Source organism: Ictidomys tridecemlineatus, chromosome 1 (genome assembly GCF_052094955.1).
Source record: "Ictidomys tridecemlineatus isolate mIctTri1 chromosome 1, mIctTri1.hap1, whole genome shotgun sequence".
NCBI lineage: Eukaryota > Metazoa > Chordata > Mammalia > Rodentia > Sciuridae > Ictidomys > Ictidomys tridecemlineatus.
In genome coordinates this window covers 220499417-220512904 of record NC_135477.1, presented here as the reverse complement: position 1 = coordinate 220512904, position 13488 = coordinate 220499417, and the positions used below count along the sequence as shown (strand labels likewise).

Sequence of the window (13488 nt, the reverse complement as noted above, 5' to 3'; positions counted from 1 at the left end):
ATTGAAAATGCAGACAGTTGAAAACTAACTAGGTTCATGCTCTCTGACACATTCTGATTTAGACAGGAATACACACACACACACACACACACACACACACACACACATATATACACACACACATATTTATATACACACACGCACATATTGTATATAACTACATGTATATATATACATACACACATATATAATGTTATATATTATTATAACAATATTAAATTAATTTATAATTAATTCAAATATATAATCAGTTTAAATTATATTGATGCAATTAATATAACTATGTTATATATAAAATATTATATATTATTTTAAGTGAATATGAGCTCACTGAAGGGTCATAAAAATGTACTCTGCTAAATTCCAAACAAAGAATCCTAAGAGTTCCAGAGCAGGAAGAACCAGAGGTATGAAGCTAAGAGGTCTTTTCTACTCAGGAAGGACAAGCTGGTTAACTGGATCATTGGCCAAAGGTCCCTGTTGGGGCTGAGAGCGAGGGCTTCCCTCCAAGTCAGGGCAGAGCAGATGACTTGCCCTGGGCTGCAGAGCTGGAGTAAGCAGACAGGAATCTGTGTCTCTGACACAGATACTTTGGTAAGGACAATTGAGCCTGAAGGCAGGGAAGGAACAGAGCGTAGGACTGCAGGAATACTGTTTGGGGAACTCTCAAGACCCCCCAAGAGCTTTGCTTTGTGTCAGTGATGATCATTGCTTAGTAATAAGAATAACAAATCTCAAATATCCAAGACTGGGAGGAGTCCTACTAGAGCTCTGAAAAGTCCTGGGAGCTCCTGAGTCTCACCCCTGGAGTTCCTTTTCATCTTCCCCTGCAGTCTTTCATTTTGATTTCTGCTGCATCTGTTGTGCTGGCTCAAAAAAAAAGCATTAACATTCCTGTCCAAGCCTTAACAAAACCCCTTTCCCTTGAGATATTTGTTGAACAGGATTGCCTGGCTATGTTTACTTAAACATATTTGCCACATGATTAATGAGCGACATAAAGCACTTAAACTTGGGAGTCATTAAACGTGTAATTTCCATTTCCCTTGTCTACCTGACCTTTTCTTAGCTCACAGGTATACCATTATACATCCTGTCTCTGTGGTACCTTTTATGGTTGTGTGAGTCGGAGGAGGCTAACTGCAAAACAAGTCCAAATTCCAGTGGCTTAACATAGCAAAAGTTTCCTTCTCATTCCTGTCGCATTCACACACAGGGCTGCAGCAAAGCTCTCTTCCAGGCAGTCATTCAGGGATCCAGGGATGTCCATCTTCTTCTTTGGAACCCTCTCCATGTGACCAGCAGAAGAGCAAAGGCAGCATGAGGAAGATGCCACAGCTCATTGGTGAGGTGCATTCACTCTGATGGGAACGAGTCCCATGGCTCACCCAGGTGCACAGGGATAGAGAAGTCATCCACTGGAAATCCAGCAAGTGGGGATCTGAGATGTCCATTTGGCCTCCACCACATGGAGGAGGATAACAAAGGAGGAGGATAACAAAGTACTTCTAACCTCCATGGAAATTATGGAAAATGTAAATATGTTGTATCATGTAATATACAGCAGGGAGGAAGGAATAAGCTTAGTTTCCTCGAATACTTAAATCAGCAATATAGAGAATATAGTTCCCCTATCTGCAGAGCTTAGAAGGAACCCACAAAATATGTTAAAGATAGCCATTTTAAAGGTTATTACCACATCATTTTCTCCCAACAATTAAATATTCAGGAAAGTTTAAGCATGGTACATTTCAATTTATTTTTGTATGGTTTTAGAATTGTGAAACTTCTAAGCTTGCACAGGTTCTTTTTTTTATTCTTCTTCTTCTTTAAATTGTGGTAAAATAGACATAATGGAAAATTTGCAATTTTAATGATTTTAAAGTGTGCAACACTATATTGTATAGTACATTTGCAATTGGTGTGCAGTAAACCTCCAGAACTCTTTCCATAAACACAGAGTAGTAAGTCAGTACTCAAGAAACCTAATAAAATCTAGGATGCAATTCCCCACATAATGAACAATTACAAATATTCCCTTGGCATTCTGTGACAGCAATGATTATTTTGGGTTAAGACTGATTTGTTAGTATGTTCATCATCAGCAAGGAATGTCACTTAATTTTTTGCTTGTCTGGTTTTTAATTGAGGTAACATATACATAACAAATTGGAGGTGGAGATGGAACCCCCATTGGCCTTGAGCATGCTGAGCATGGGCTCTACCACTGAGCCACATTCTCCATCCCATCTTAACCGTTTTAAAGTGCATAGTTAAGATCTTTTAAGCATACTCACATTGCTAGGCAAAAATCTCCAGGACTTTTTCATCTAGCAAAATGGAAACTATATCTCTTAAACAACAATTTCTGTCTGGGGCAACTGAGCATCTTCTCTCAGCCTTGAGCCAAGGAGGTTTTGGTCTGGCATTGCATGCTGTTTTGTCGCCCCTCCCACTTGAGGGATTGCATGATGCACATGGCTTCTACCTTCCCTCAGCTAAGAAGTCTGCTTTCTCATAGCTCTGGACCTGGGTGTTACCCATTAGGCTTGGACAGCTCACCCCCTGCCTTATTTGGTGAAGAACATTCCATTGAAATTCTTTTGAAGCCCCCTTGAATAAATAAAGGAAACACAGGTTCTCATGCTTTCTTTTTTTTTCCAGTGTGGAAGCTTCCCGCCCATAAGGTCAAAGAGCCATCCTGCCCTGCTTTATAAAAAATTACTTCCATGTCAGTGTGGTCTTTTCACAACCAGCCTGTTTCCAAACACCCCACCCACAGTGGGACATGGGCGGGAAATCCCCCTACCCCTGGCAACTACCATACTTTTTTCTGTCTCTATGAATTACACAACTATAGGTACTTCATAAACATAATAGTACAGTATTTATATTTTTGCAACTGGCTTATTTCACTTAATATGTTTAAGTTTCATCCATGCTGTTAGCATGTGTCAAAATTTCCTTCCTCTTTTGGGATAGAGAATAATAATAATCATAATGATTACTCCATTGTGTGGAAAACCACATTTCATTTATCCATTCATCCATCAATAGACCCTTGGATTTTTTCTACCTTTTGGCTTTTGTGAATAATGCAGAGGCAGCCATTTTCATGTAAATATTAAAGATGGAAAATCATAACACACTCTGTGGTGTGTGATTGTGTGTATGTGTGTGTGTCTGTGTGTGTGTTAGCAGGTGAATGTGTGTTCTTGCCTCCATCCTCCTAGTCCCAGACTCATAATTGAACCTAGGGCACTTGTTTCTATCATTTTCTTTATTGTCACCCATCTGGTTCTTAAGTAATGAAAACAACTCTTAAAATTAATGTATTAAAATGATAATCTTCTCAATGAATATGGGACATTTCCAAGTAATGGACTTTAAATTGGACTAGTTATTCTCAAGGTTAATCATTCAGTAAATTATTTATGTGCACTTACTTTGTATCACATTCTAAAGAAGTCAGGGTCCATAAAAGCAGTGCACAGTCCTCCCCTTGTCACAGTTGAAGTATAATATGTGAAATGCTCTAAGCTAACATTTCCAAACTGTGTTCTGAAGCACATTAGTGTTCAGTGTAATGCTAATAGATATTTCACACTGCCAGTGTTCCTTGATCAAGTAAGTCTGATGACCACTGTGATAATTCTTTTTTAATTTTTATAAAAATACAACATGATTGAGGCCCAAGGACAGGGATGGTGAGGTGACAGTGAAGTGTCCCTTTGTCGAGTGCAGTTTACTGGAGCAATTCAGCATTTAGTCAAGACAAGGAAGACAATCTTTCAGGAATGACAGATATACAAAATGCACAACTTAGGCATCACAATTAAATTTTCTCTATTGACAAAGTTTAAGACTTTTGTACATTATTGGGCTCATCAGATATACTATACAATGTCTGTGTCTCATGAGGGTGGTTTTCTAGCCCATGAGGATATCAAAAGTTGCCTACCCCTCAAACATATCTCTTTCATCACTATCAATTTTAAGCCCAGGACTCGACAGACAGGTTCTCTCCTGGGCTCACAGAACTAACTAGACCTTCTTAGGTGGGCTTCTCTGGACCCCCTGACTTCTATTTCCATGGCTGGTATCATGTTCCATGAATAATCCTGAGACCAATAATGAAAGCCATCACTCAGAGGATGATGTGGAGGTGGGGGTTCCCCAGGCTGCAGAATGGAGTGATGCAGGAACAGCTGTCATGCAGGCAAAGCCTCCCATGATCTGAGGGGGAGTGCAAAGCAGAGCTCCTGCCCCCATTTCCTAGAAGCTGGAGGGCCCTCCCTCTGTAGGACACATGCCCAAGCTATGGGATGGCCTTGATGTTGTCAGCATTGTAAAGCAGAAAAAGTTTAACTTCTACCCTCTTAGGGTCCTGGTTGAGTGTAAGAATTGAATTGACATAAGACAGATCAATAGGACAAAAACATACAGATCTAACCTGTTTTCCGTGACACTATAAACTCATCCGAAAATGAAGACCTAAAGAAAAGGCAAACCTACATACTTTTGTATTAGACTGAACAAAGAGAGAGAAGAGTGCAAAAATAACAAAATTATACACAGAGGCTCAAGGAAGATAAGAATTGTTTTGAACAAGGTCTGTTTGTGCAGAATTCTCTTGGCTATGACTCCTCATCAAAAAATGTTTCCTTTCTCCTGGTACAGGGAGGGCATCTTTCACAGGGGAGTCTTTATCTCCTGTTCTCAAGAAGAAAGGAGGAAGATTAGAAGGCCCTTCTTGCATCTGCTGTTTTTCAAGTTCCTTTTGCTCTATGTAATCCTTGTGTCAAAATGGCAGATTTGGGGATGGCACATTCTGCCACCCTTCACCAATTCAACCTCTTTGTCCCTCCTGCATCCTAAGCTCCCCACAAGTGCTGACCACAAACCTTGCCCTCACTGGCTCTTTCCCCACCATGCAAAGCAACTCAGGCAGAGATGCCCATGACCCCAGCTTGATCAGCCCCAGCATGTCTGAGTCTCAAGTTCAGATACTTTTTCTTTCTAATCTTCCCTAGACTTCTTAAGTTCCCAGATGATGGACAAAGTGTGTGGGTTACTTGTCCATAGCCCAGAGCAAGTACTACAGCTATTCACTGACTGACAATGACTGAATAAAGAACAAAATCAGCCAGCGTCCACCTATACATGGTTTCCTTGGTGACTGGTAGTAGGACATGTAGTAGGAAGCTGCCATACCATTCCCCAAAAGAGTCACACAAATAGGGGTTTGCTCATACTTACCCATTTCTGATCTTTCTAAATCTAACACTTCCACCTACAAATGAAGTTAATATTCACGAGCCCTATAGGATGAAAACCCTAATCAGACTCCATCAGAATGATTGCTTACGTTTATGCTTCCTATTCAAATAATAATAATAATAATAATAATAATAATAATAATAATAATGAGATTCCTTTTGAGAAGGAATGTCAGGTTGCTGCTCTGTGTGCTGGGGCCCAACTGTAACGGAAACTTGACGATCAGACACCTGAGCACCTCACGGGGTTACCCTGAATGCATGTTTTCTTTTCATTTCCTTTGCTTGTTTTTCTATTCTTGCCTTTCATTTCACAGCTTTGCCAAACATTCAGGTCAAGGTCAGAGCAAGGGACTAGATACAGCATTGGAGGAACTGAGTTAGCCACACAGGGCCTCTCTCCAGTCAAAACATTTAGTGCACAGCCAAGGAGCCCATCTTTAGATTCCTGCAGAGAGAAAAGAAGAAAATCTCCCTTAAGAAAATGTCAGTTTTGCTTTGCTTCACTAGTCCCCAAGCCAACTTTATTTCAGGTTCCACAGAGGTTGTTCTCTGTAGAGGGGAAAGGCTGGGGGAAGCATCAGGAGACCTAACTTCTATTTCTAGCACTCACTGACATGTGACCTTATGCCCAGACCCTTCTTCACTTTGCCCCACACCCATCGCCATGCTGGCTTTAAACCTCCTGCCATCTTTTTCCGATTGCAATGTTGTATGTAAGACTCCGAGAGAGCTTCCCCAAGTCTCAAAGGAAGTGGTCCTAACTCTTTGGAGCTACTAGTGCCAAGCAGCTTAGAGGGGCCCCTCAAAAAGAGCCTCAAAAAGCTGTAATCCAAGATGTGTGACATGCAAAGACTAAACCTGTCTTGCTAAGGAGTGGGCACAGGGTGGTGGATCTTCCACAGGAAGCAGAAATCATTGGTTGCCAAGAGGCATCCAAGAGCCCACGAACCTCCCCTGTGAGAAGCCAGGAGAGCTGCTCCGCCATCTCCCCCACGGGCTAGGGCTTTACTCTTGTCCTCCAGGAGGCGTCTGTGGTGCTGGAACTCTAAGTTATTGAAGCCAATAAGCATAATTCACACAGTGAGGGAGAACCATCCACTTCCTGGAAACCCCCATGTGCTTCGTGAAGAGGAAAACCATCATGGGAAAGAAGGGATGTCCGAGGCAGTGTAGCCCTCAGAGGGTGAGCTTTGGAGGAGATCAAATCCTAACTCTAGATCCTGTGTAGCCTTGAGTAATTTACTTCCTGTACCACTCTCAGTTTCTTCTATGCAATGGGGTGTCTAAGTGGAACCTAATTCATCTTATGAGTCTCAGCTGAGAAAATGCATGTACAGTGATCAGTAGTGTCCAAACATGCCAATTACTTTATGTATGTTATCCATTAACAACAACAAAAATAAGGCTCATGGAGAAAAATACATCTAAGCAGTTTATGAGTAATAAGCCCACGACACTTTGTGGCCCTGAAGTATTCTGATACATGCATATTATTTTAACATCTATAACATTTTGCTGTATTGTTTACTTCTCCCACTATTATGAACTCCTTGCAGGATAGAGGAATTAATTCTTTCATTGTCATATTACAATGTCACTACTACTATCTGCTACCTGTCTTATGTCATCTTTGTTGAGTAAACTAAAAAAAGAAGTCATAAATTAATGAGCAAAGAAGTAAGCATATAAAAGAAAACTGTTAAAAGTAATATATTTTGTCTTAAGGACAATTGTTTTTTTACATAAACTATTTCTAGAAAAATAGCATTTTACTTGTTTAATTTGAACTATCCCAACTTCCTCCCCTGATTCTCAAGAGTGCCAAGTCACAGATTAGTTTCCCAAGAGTTACTTAGATGCTTAGTCAGCTTGGGTTGCTAGGAAAAAATACCAGAGACTGCTTAACCAACAGACATTTATTTATTATGGTTCTAGAGAATGGGAAGTCCAAGATCAGGATACCGATAGGTTTGGATCCTGAGGAGGGTACTGTTGCTGGCTTGTAAATAACTGCCTTTTACCTGTGTCTTTGCAAGATAGGGAAAGAGAGATTTTATTTTCTCTTCCTCTTCTTAAAAGGACCTTAATCCTAGTATGTGTGTGTGTGTGGGGGGGGCACCTTCATGACCTCATCTAAATCTAATTACCTCCTGAAGGCCCCACTTCACAATACTATTGAGGTAGGGCAGAAGAAATAAAGATAGGTAGAAAGGAAACAATGGGAAGGAAAGAAGACACTGTAGCTGTAAATCTAAAAGCCCCATGATCAAACTTATGCCTTAGACCTGTTTTTCCTCCAGGTTACTTCCAAATTGCTGAGAAATCTGTTATGGTTTAGAAATGAGGTGTCCCCAAAAGCTCACGTGTGAGTCAATGCAAGAAAGTTAGAAGTGAAATGATTGGGTTATGAGATCCTTAGCTTAATCAGTGTGTTAATTCACTTGAATGAATTAGCTGGATGTTAATATAGGCTGGTAGGGTATAGTTGGAGGAGGTGGGTCACTAGGGGTGTGCCTTTAATGCTTCTATTTTGTCCTCATTGAGCTAAAGGCATGCCAATCAGGAAGTAGAGCTCTTTCTCTCGGCTTCCTGATTGGCATGCCCTTAGCTGCTTTCCTCTGCCGCACCCTTCCACCACCATGTTCTGCCTCACCTCCCACCCAGAGCAATGAAATTGGCTGTCCATGGACTGAGACCTCTGAAATTGTGAGCACCAAATAATTTTTTCCTCCTTTAAAATTGTTCTTGTCTAGTCTTTTGGTCATAACAAAGAAAAGCTGACTAAAACAATCTATGAAAATTGCCTCATTTTGATTAAGGCTTATGTGCCGTTTGCCTACACAATATATTTTCAGATTAGACAAAACAAAGGATTTCATCTAATTAACTTTATCTAATATTTAAAGTATTTAAGAAACCTTTAATATAGGCACATTCCAATCGTGATCTAGATAGTAGAGATGATGTTAGCCTGAAGCTCCTGGGGAGGATCAGACCACCGTAAACAATTTGTGATCCATGATGAAAAGACTGAATTCAACACACCTTCCCATACCCACCCCTTGCTAAGTTCCCTTTAAAAAAAGAGAGACCCCCACAAGTGCTTCTCAATGTGCATTTTCACCTTTCACTTTCTAATAAAGCTCTTCTTCTTTGGTAAAACTCAATATGTGATATGTCCTTAAATTCTTATTTTTTATAATGTTGAGTTTAATTTTTAAATCTTTATTTAATTAATTTATTTTTTATGTGGTACTGAGGATTGAACCCAGTGTGCCTCACATGTGCTAGGCAAGTGCTCTACCACTGATCTGCAACCCCAACCCCTTTAAATTATTTTCTGTAACCTGTGGAGAGCGTGGAAAATCCACATAGAGGTCACCTCTGCCTCTGGAGAGACAGCCTCAAACCACTTACAGTGATGCCATCACATTGCATGTTAGGACTCTAACAAATGAATTCTGGAGAGATCAAACACTCAGTCCATAACAAGTGCTGAATGTATTAACACAGACCCTCAAACCATAGGGGAGTTTTGCTAGGATTAGGATGAGTCCTTTCTGAATCCTGTTTTACCCTCCACATCTGGAAGCTCAGTATTACAGAGTATGAAAAGAAAGGGAAGCAACAACTACAGGAATGAGCACCTTCTTAGGGAAATCACAAGGTCTTTAAGGAGTGCACATTCTGTTTTCTAAAAGGAATGAAGCAAGTCTGGCTTGGAGTGATCAGCCAGCTGTGGTTTCCTTTGATGACAGGGCTAGGGTTTAGTTTGTAGAATGTTCTCAACTACAGTAGATGTTTTTAAAAAACTAAGAAAATCACCTTCAGCAGCTTATCAACTAACCACAGGCCATTATCTCAAATGGGAACTTAATCAAACCATTATTCAATTTTATTCAAATGAATTTGTGCTCCTAACAAGGGCCCTGGCTACATCATTTTTAAAGCCTGGTGCAAAGTGAAGATGCAGGCTCCTTTTAAAACATTAGTAAACATTTCAAGATGGTGACAAAACATTCAGCCAAGCATGGATCCCCTTCTGAGTACAGGTCTGTAAACCTGCCCTGCCTACTGATGACTATCTAGTAAGTCTAGTGCCAGGAAACCCCAACCGGTCCTTGGCCATGCAGCTGCTGCAGCAGAAAAACAAAACAAAACAAAAACAAAAACAGACACTATAGGCACCAGGAGCAAGCCTCTCTCCCAAACTGCCATAGCTCCTTGTAGCATCTGTCAGATGACCAGTTTTCATTACTGTTTTTCCCTCAAGTTTCTGTCCATAAACAACTCAAGGCTTAAAACACACACACACACACACACACACACACACACACACACACACACACTCAAACAACAACAACAGCAACAACAACAAACCTACTAAAACCCCCGTCCACTAGTGGACTACTGTAGATTTGCAGACCTGCAGACTTGCCCTCTGACACTGCTGTTAACCTATGTGCCCGCCCTGCGCAGTGGGCAAGCAGAAATATCAAGCATCAAAGCCCAAAGAAGCTAAATTCAAGGTCTTCCACGCCAGAGAAACCGTCCAGTCTGCAGACCCGCCCCGTAACCCCTGCCTCGCACAGGGAGTGGACCTAGTAAATTGCTTTTTTGAACATTCCCTTCAAAACGGCAAAAACTGGGAAAATGGCTGCAACGCTAAAGAGAGAGAAAAGAGAAGCTGAAATGGGTGGCAGCAGGGGCGGAATCCCGTCCTGGCTGGTGGATAATGTGATAAGAAACCTGGATCCCAGCGGCCTCACAATGGCCTATTTATCCGGCTCTCACGCACCGCCGGCAGCCTGGGCTGGGAATCCCGGGGGTGGCAGCCGTCCCCGGAAAACGGCGGCGCTCCGGCACAGGAAAGCCAGCTGATAACTGATCTGCAGACAGCGCTTCTTCCTTCCTGGGAAGCAGCCACAAAGGCAGCCAGCTGACCCCGGCCCAGCGCCGCTCCCGGCCTGCGGAGGAGCGCCAGCAGTGGGGGAGGGAGAGCCGCGGGGCGGGACGCGGGACGAGGCGGGGAAGCGCGGCCCCCCGGGCTCCCTCTGGCAGAAGCAGCCCGCCGTGTGGTTGCGCGGAGCCCACGCTGGCCAGGCTCGGCCCCCAGCGTCCCGCCCGCGGGCCCTTCCGGCCGAGGCTGCGAGGGGGTTTAGAGTGGGGACGCGAACCGGTTGGCACAGCCCTCCCGGACTGTCCCCTGGGGTGGCCCCTCCCGATGGCAAAATCAAAAAGAAACACAGACATGTGTGGCACCCTATTAGGCGCACACTATTGTGACTCGCGTTTCAGGCGCAAAGACTGCTCAAGCCCCATTTGGCAGGGCGACCCAGTAAAACACTTGAGTTCCTGAAATTTACCCATTAACTTCCCTGGCGACAGAGCACTTTAAGCTAGTCAGACTCTGTCTCTGCCTCTCCCTCTCTCATCTTCTTTTCTTATCATTTCTAAAAAGACAATGAGAAGAATTGGCAGGAGGTCATCTGTGGATTCTGAATGCCCCAGCACCCCAGGAAGCGCTGTTTTCTCAAAGTTGGCCCAAGAGCTGGTCCCTGCTGCTCTAGGAAACTTGCTTTCACTTTGGCACTCCCAAACTGCTTGATTTGGAGTCTCCAGAGAGCCTTGGAAGAGCTGCCTATGGAAGGGAAGGTCTGGAAAGATCAGGGCACAGGAGAGGAAAACACAAGGAAAGGGAGGATGCACTGTGAACTCTGCCATTGGACCTTGCAGGGTGGAGTGGAGTCTCCAGGCCCCAGGTGGAGCTGGTCAGCTGGGAGTCAGGATGTCCTTGATCTGCTTTCCAAATTGTACACAGCTCCACAAGGAAAAAAAAAAACACGCGGGGCGGGTCAAAGCTTAGCTGAATGCTCTGCAGCAGGAGGCACTATCTATCATCAGCCCACTGACTTCCAGCCAGGGGTCCCAAAGGAGACCAAAGCTCTTCCCTCTAGGCATAATCATGGGCCCAACATTCCCATCTCCAAATTCCTCCTACTTAATGTTCTGCCAGTAGCAGCAGAGTCAGCCCTCCAGGCTTGAGCTGGGAAGGAATTTCTTCCAATTTACCTCCTGCAGGGTAGTGCCGGAGGGCACAAGGTCACTGCATTGACTCTTCTACATAAACATAGCTCTATTTCAAGGGACAGAGTTGACTCTTGACCCTGATGAACAAAGAACTTGCAGGAAGAACCCCTGATGCTCTGTGGCAATTGGGAGACTCAGGTCCTTAGCACTATGAAGAAAGGAAGACTTCATGATCTACTAGGATCTGTCCCCGTTTTCCCTCCCAGTTAGCAATGAAGGAATGAAGATCCTTCAGCTGTTATGGGATTCCTCCAAACTCCTAGGAGATTTCCCACATTTTGGCCGGGTGGGGTTGGTGGAATCCCCATCAGAGACAAATGAGGGCTACAAGCAACAGTCATCCCTTTGACCCCCAAATCAACATCTTTGGGTTCTCATATCCACCTACTCACCCTAGGGCATGATTGCACCCTTTCTCTTTCAGGAAAATGAGCCCCTTCTTCTGAGGAACAGATTGAGTACTGGGGCTGAGACCCAGTTATAGTTCTGAAAAACAGTAAAAAAAAAAAATAAATAAAAATAAAAAAAAATACTATGATGACTGTTTTCAAAGGAGAAAGACAGTGTGTTTTGCCAAGATTCAGGATTTATGATATTTTCTTGATATCAGCATCTTTTCAAAGACATCTGGGTAAAGTTAAATCATTCTCTGAATACCCACTTCATAATCTGTCATAGCAACCTGTTGAACAAGGTTCTTTTTGCCAGTTCTAAGTGTGTGTCTTTTAGTCTGGCTGTCCCAACATCTGTTGGGACAATTCATAAGAATGAGATCTGGGTATCTTTCTCAGTCTGTTTTTGTTTGTTTGGTTTTTGCTGTAGCCAAACATTACAGATTTAATAATTTATAAAGAATAGAAGTTTTTTCTGCTCACAGTTCTAAAGGCTGGGGAGCCCACAGTGTTGAAGGCCTGCTATCTCTGAAGGCCTTCTTGCCATGGGAACTCTGCAGAGTCCTGAGGCCCTACAGGGCATCACATGGTGAAAGGAACACTGGCAGTGTGCCAAAGAAAGCTCACTCATATAACAAAGCCACTTCCTCAATAACCTATTAGTCCATGAATGGGTTAAGCCACTCATAACAACAGAGCTCAGGACCCAACCACCTCCCAAAGGTCATCTTCAAATACCATTAACATATGACTTTGGAGACTGTCCCCAGCATATGAATTTGGGGGACAGTCAAACTATAGGGACATCTCCACCTTTATCAATGCCTTAAATAGAACCCATTCTCTGTGCCTCATAGAAGTAGATTGGCTCTGACTTTTTGTTGTTGTTGTTGTTGTTGTAATTCTTTGTACACACATGGAGCACAACTTTTCATTTATTTGGTTGTACACAGTATAGAGTCACACCATTGGAGCAATCATATATATACTTAGGATAATGACATCAGATATCCATTTCATTCCACTATCTTTTCCACCCAGTCCCTCCTCCCTTCCCCTTATTTCTCTCTGCCCAATCCAAAGTTCCTCCTTTCTTCCCTTCTCTTGCCCCCCCCATTATGTATCAGCATTCACATATCAGAGAAAATATTTGGCCTTTGGTTTTTGGGGATTCATTTGTTTTGTTTAGCATGATATTCTTCAGTTCCATCCATTTACCTGCAAATGCCATGATTTTATTCTCTTTTAATGCTGAGTAATATTCCATTGTGTATATATACCACAGTTTCTTTATCCATTCATCTATTGAAGAGCATCTATGTTGGTTCCACAGTTTAGCTATTGTGAATTGAGCTGCTGTAAACATTGATGTGGCTGTGTCCCTGTAGTATGCTGTTTTTAAGTCCTTTGGGTAGAATAGCCGGGTAGAATGGTGGTCCCATTTCAAGTTTTCTAAGGAATTTGGTTGCACCCATTTGCAATCCCACCAGCAATGTATGAGTGTACATCCTCACCAACATTGTTGCTTGTATTCTTGATAATTGCCATTCTGAGTGGAGTGAGATGAAATCTCAGAGTAGTTTTGATTTACACTTCTCTAATTACTAGAGATGTTGAACATTTTTTCATATATTTGTTGATCGATTGTGTATTTTCTTCGTCCCTGAATTTTAATGGTTACTGCTGCTGACACTATGTCTTGTCCCCTCGAGCTAGTGGCTGAC

General features: G+C 42.6%; 1 protein-coding gene across 1 annotated transcript; it reads right to left on the bottom strand.

Annotated features, from left to right (window-relative positions):
- Positions 1-3639: 3639 nt before the first annotated feature.
- On the bottom strand, positions 3640-10619 carry LOC120885561 (uncharacterized). The gene is made up of 2 exons (XM_078016370.1): positions 10081-10619; positions 3640-5727 (listed from the first exon to the last, which is right to left on the bottom strand). Exons 1-2 carry the CDS (start codon positions 10533-10535, stop codon positions 5694-5696), a joined length of 489 nt encoding a protein of 162 aa, XP_077872496.1. The 5' UTR covers positions 10536-10619; the 3' UTR covers positions 3640-5693.
- Between the last annotated feature and the right edge of the window lie 2869 nt (positions 10620-13488).

Coding starts and splice junctions, on each gene's coding strand:
- LOC120885561 (XM_078016370.1), bottom strand. CDS start 10,535: ATGTCTGTGTTTCTTTTTGATTTTGCCATCGGGAGGGGCCACCCCAGG. Junction 5,728..10,080: donor CCCAGCCCAGGCTGCCGGCG/GTGCGTGAGAGC, acceptor TTCTCTCTGCAG/GAATCTAAAGATGGGCTCCT.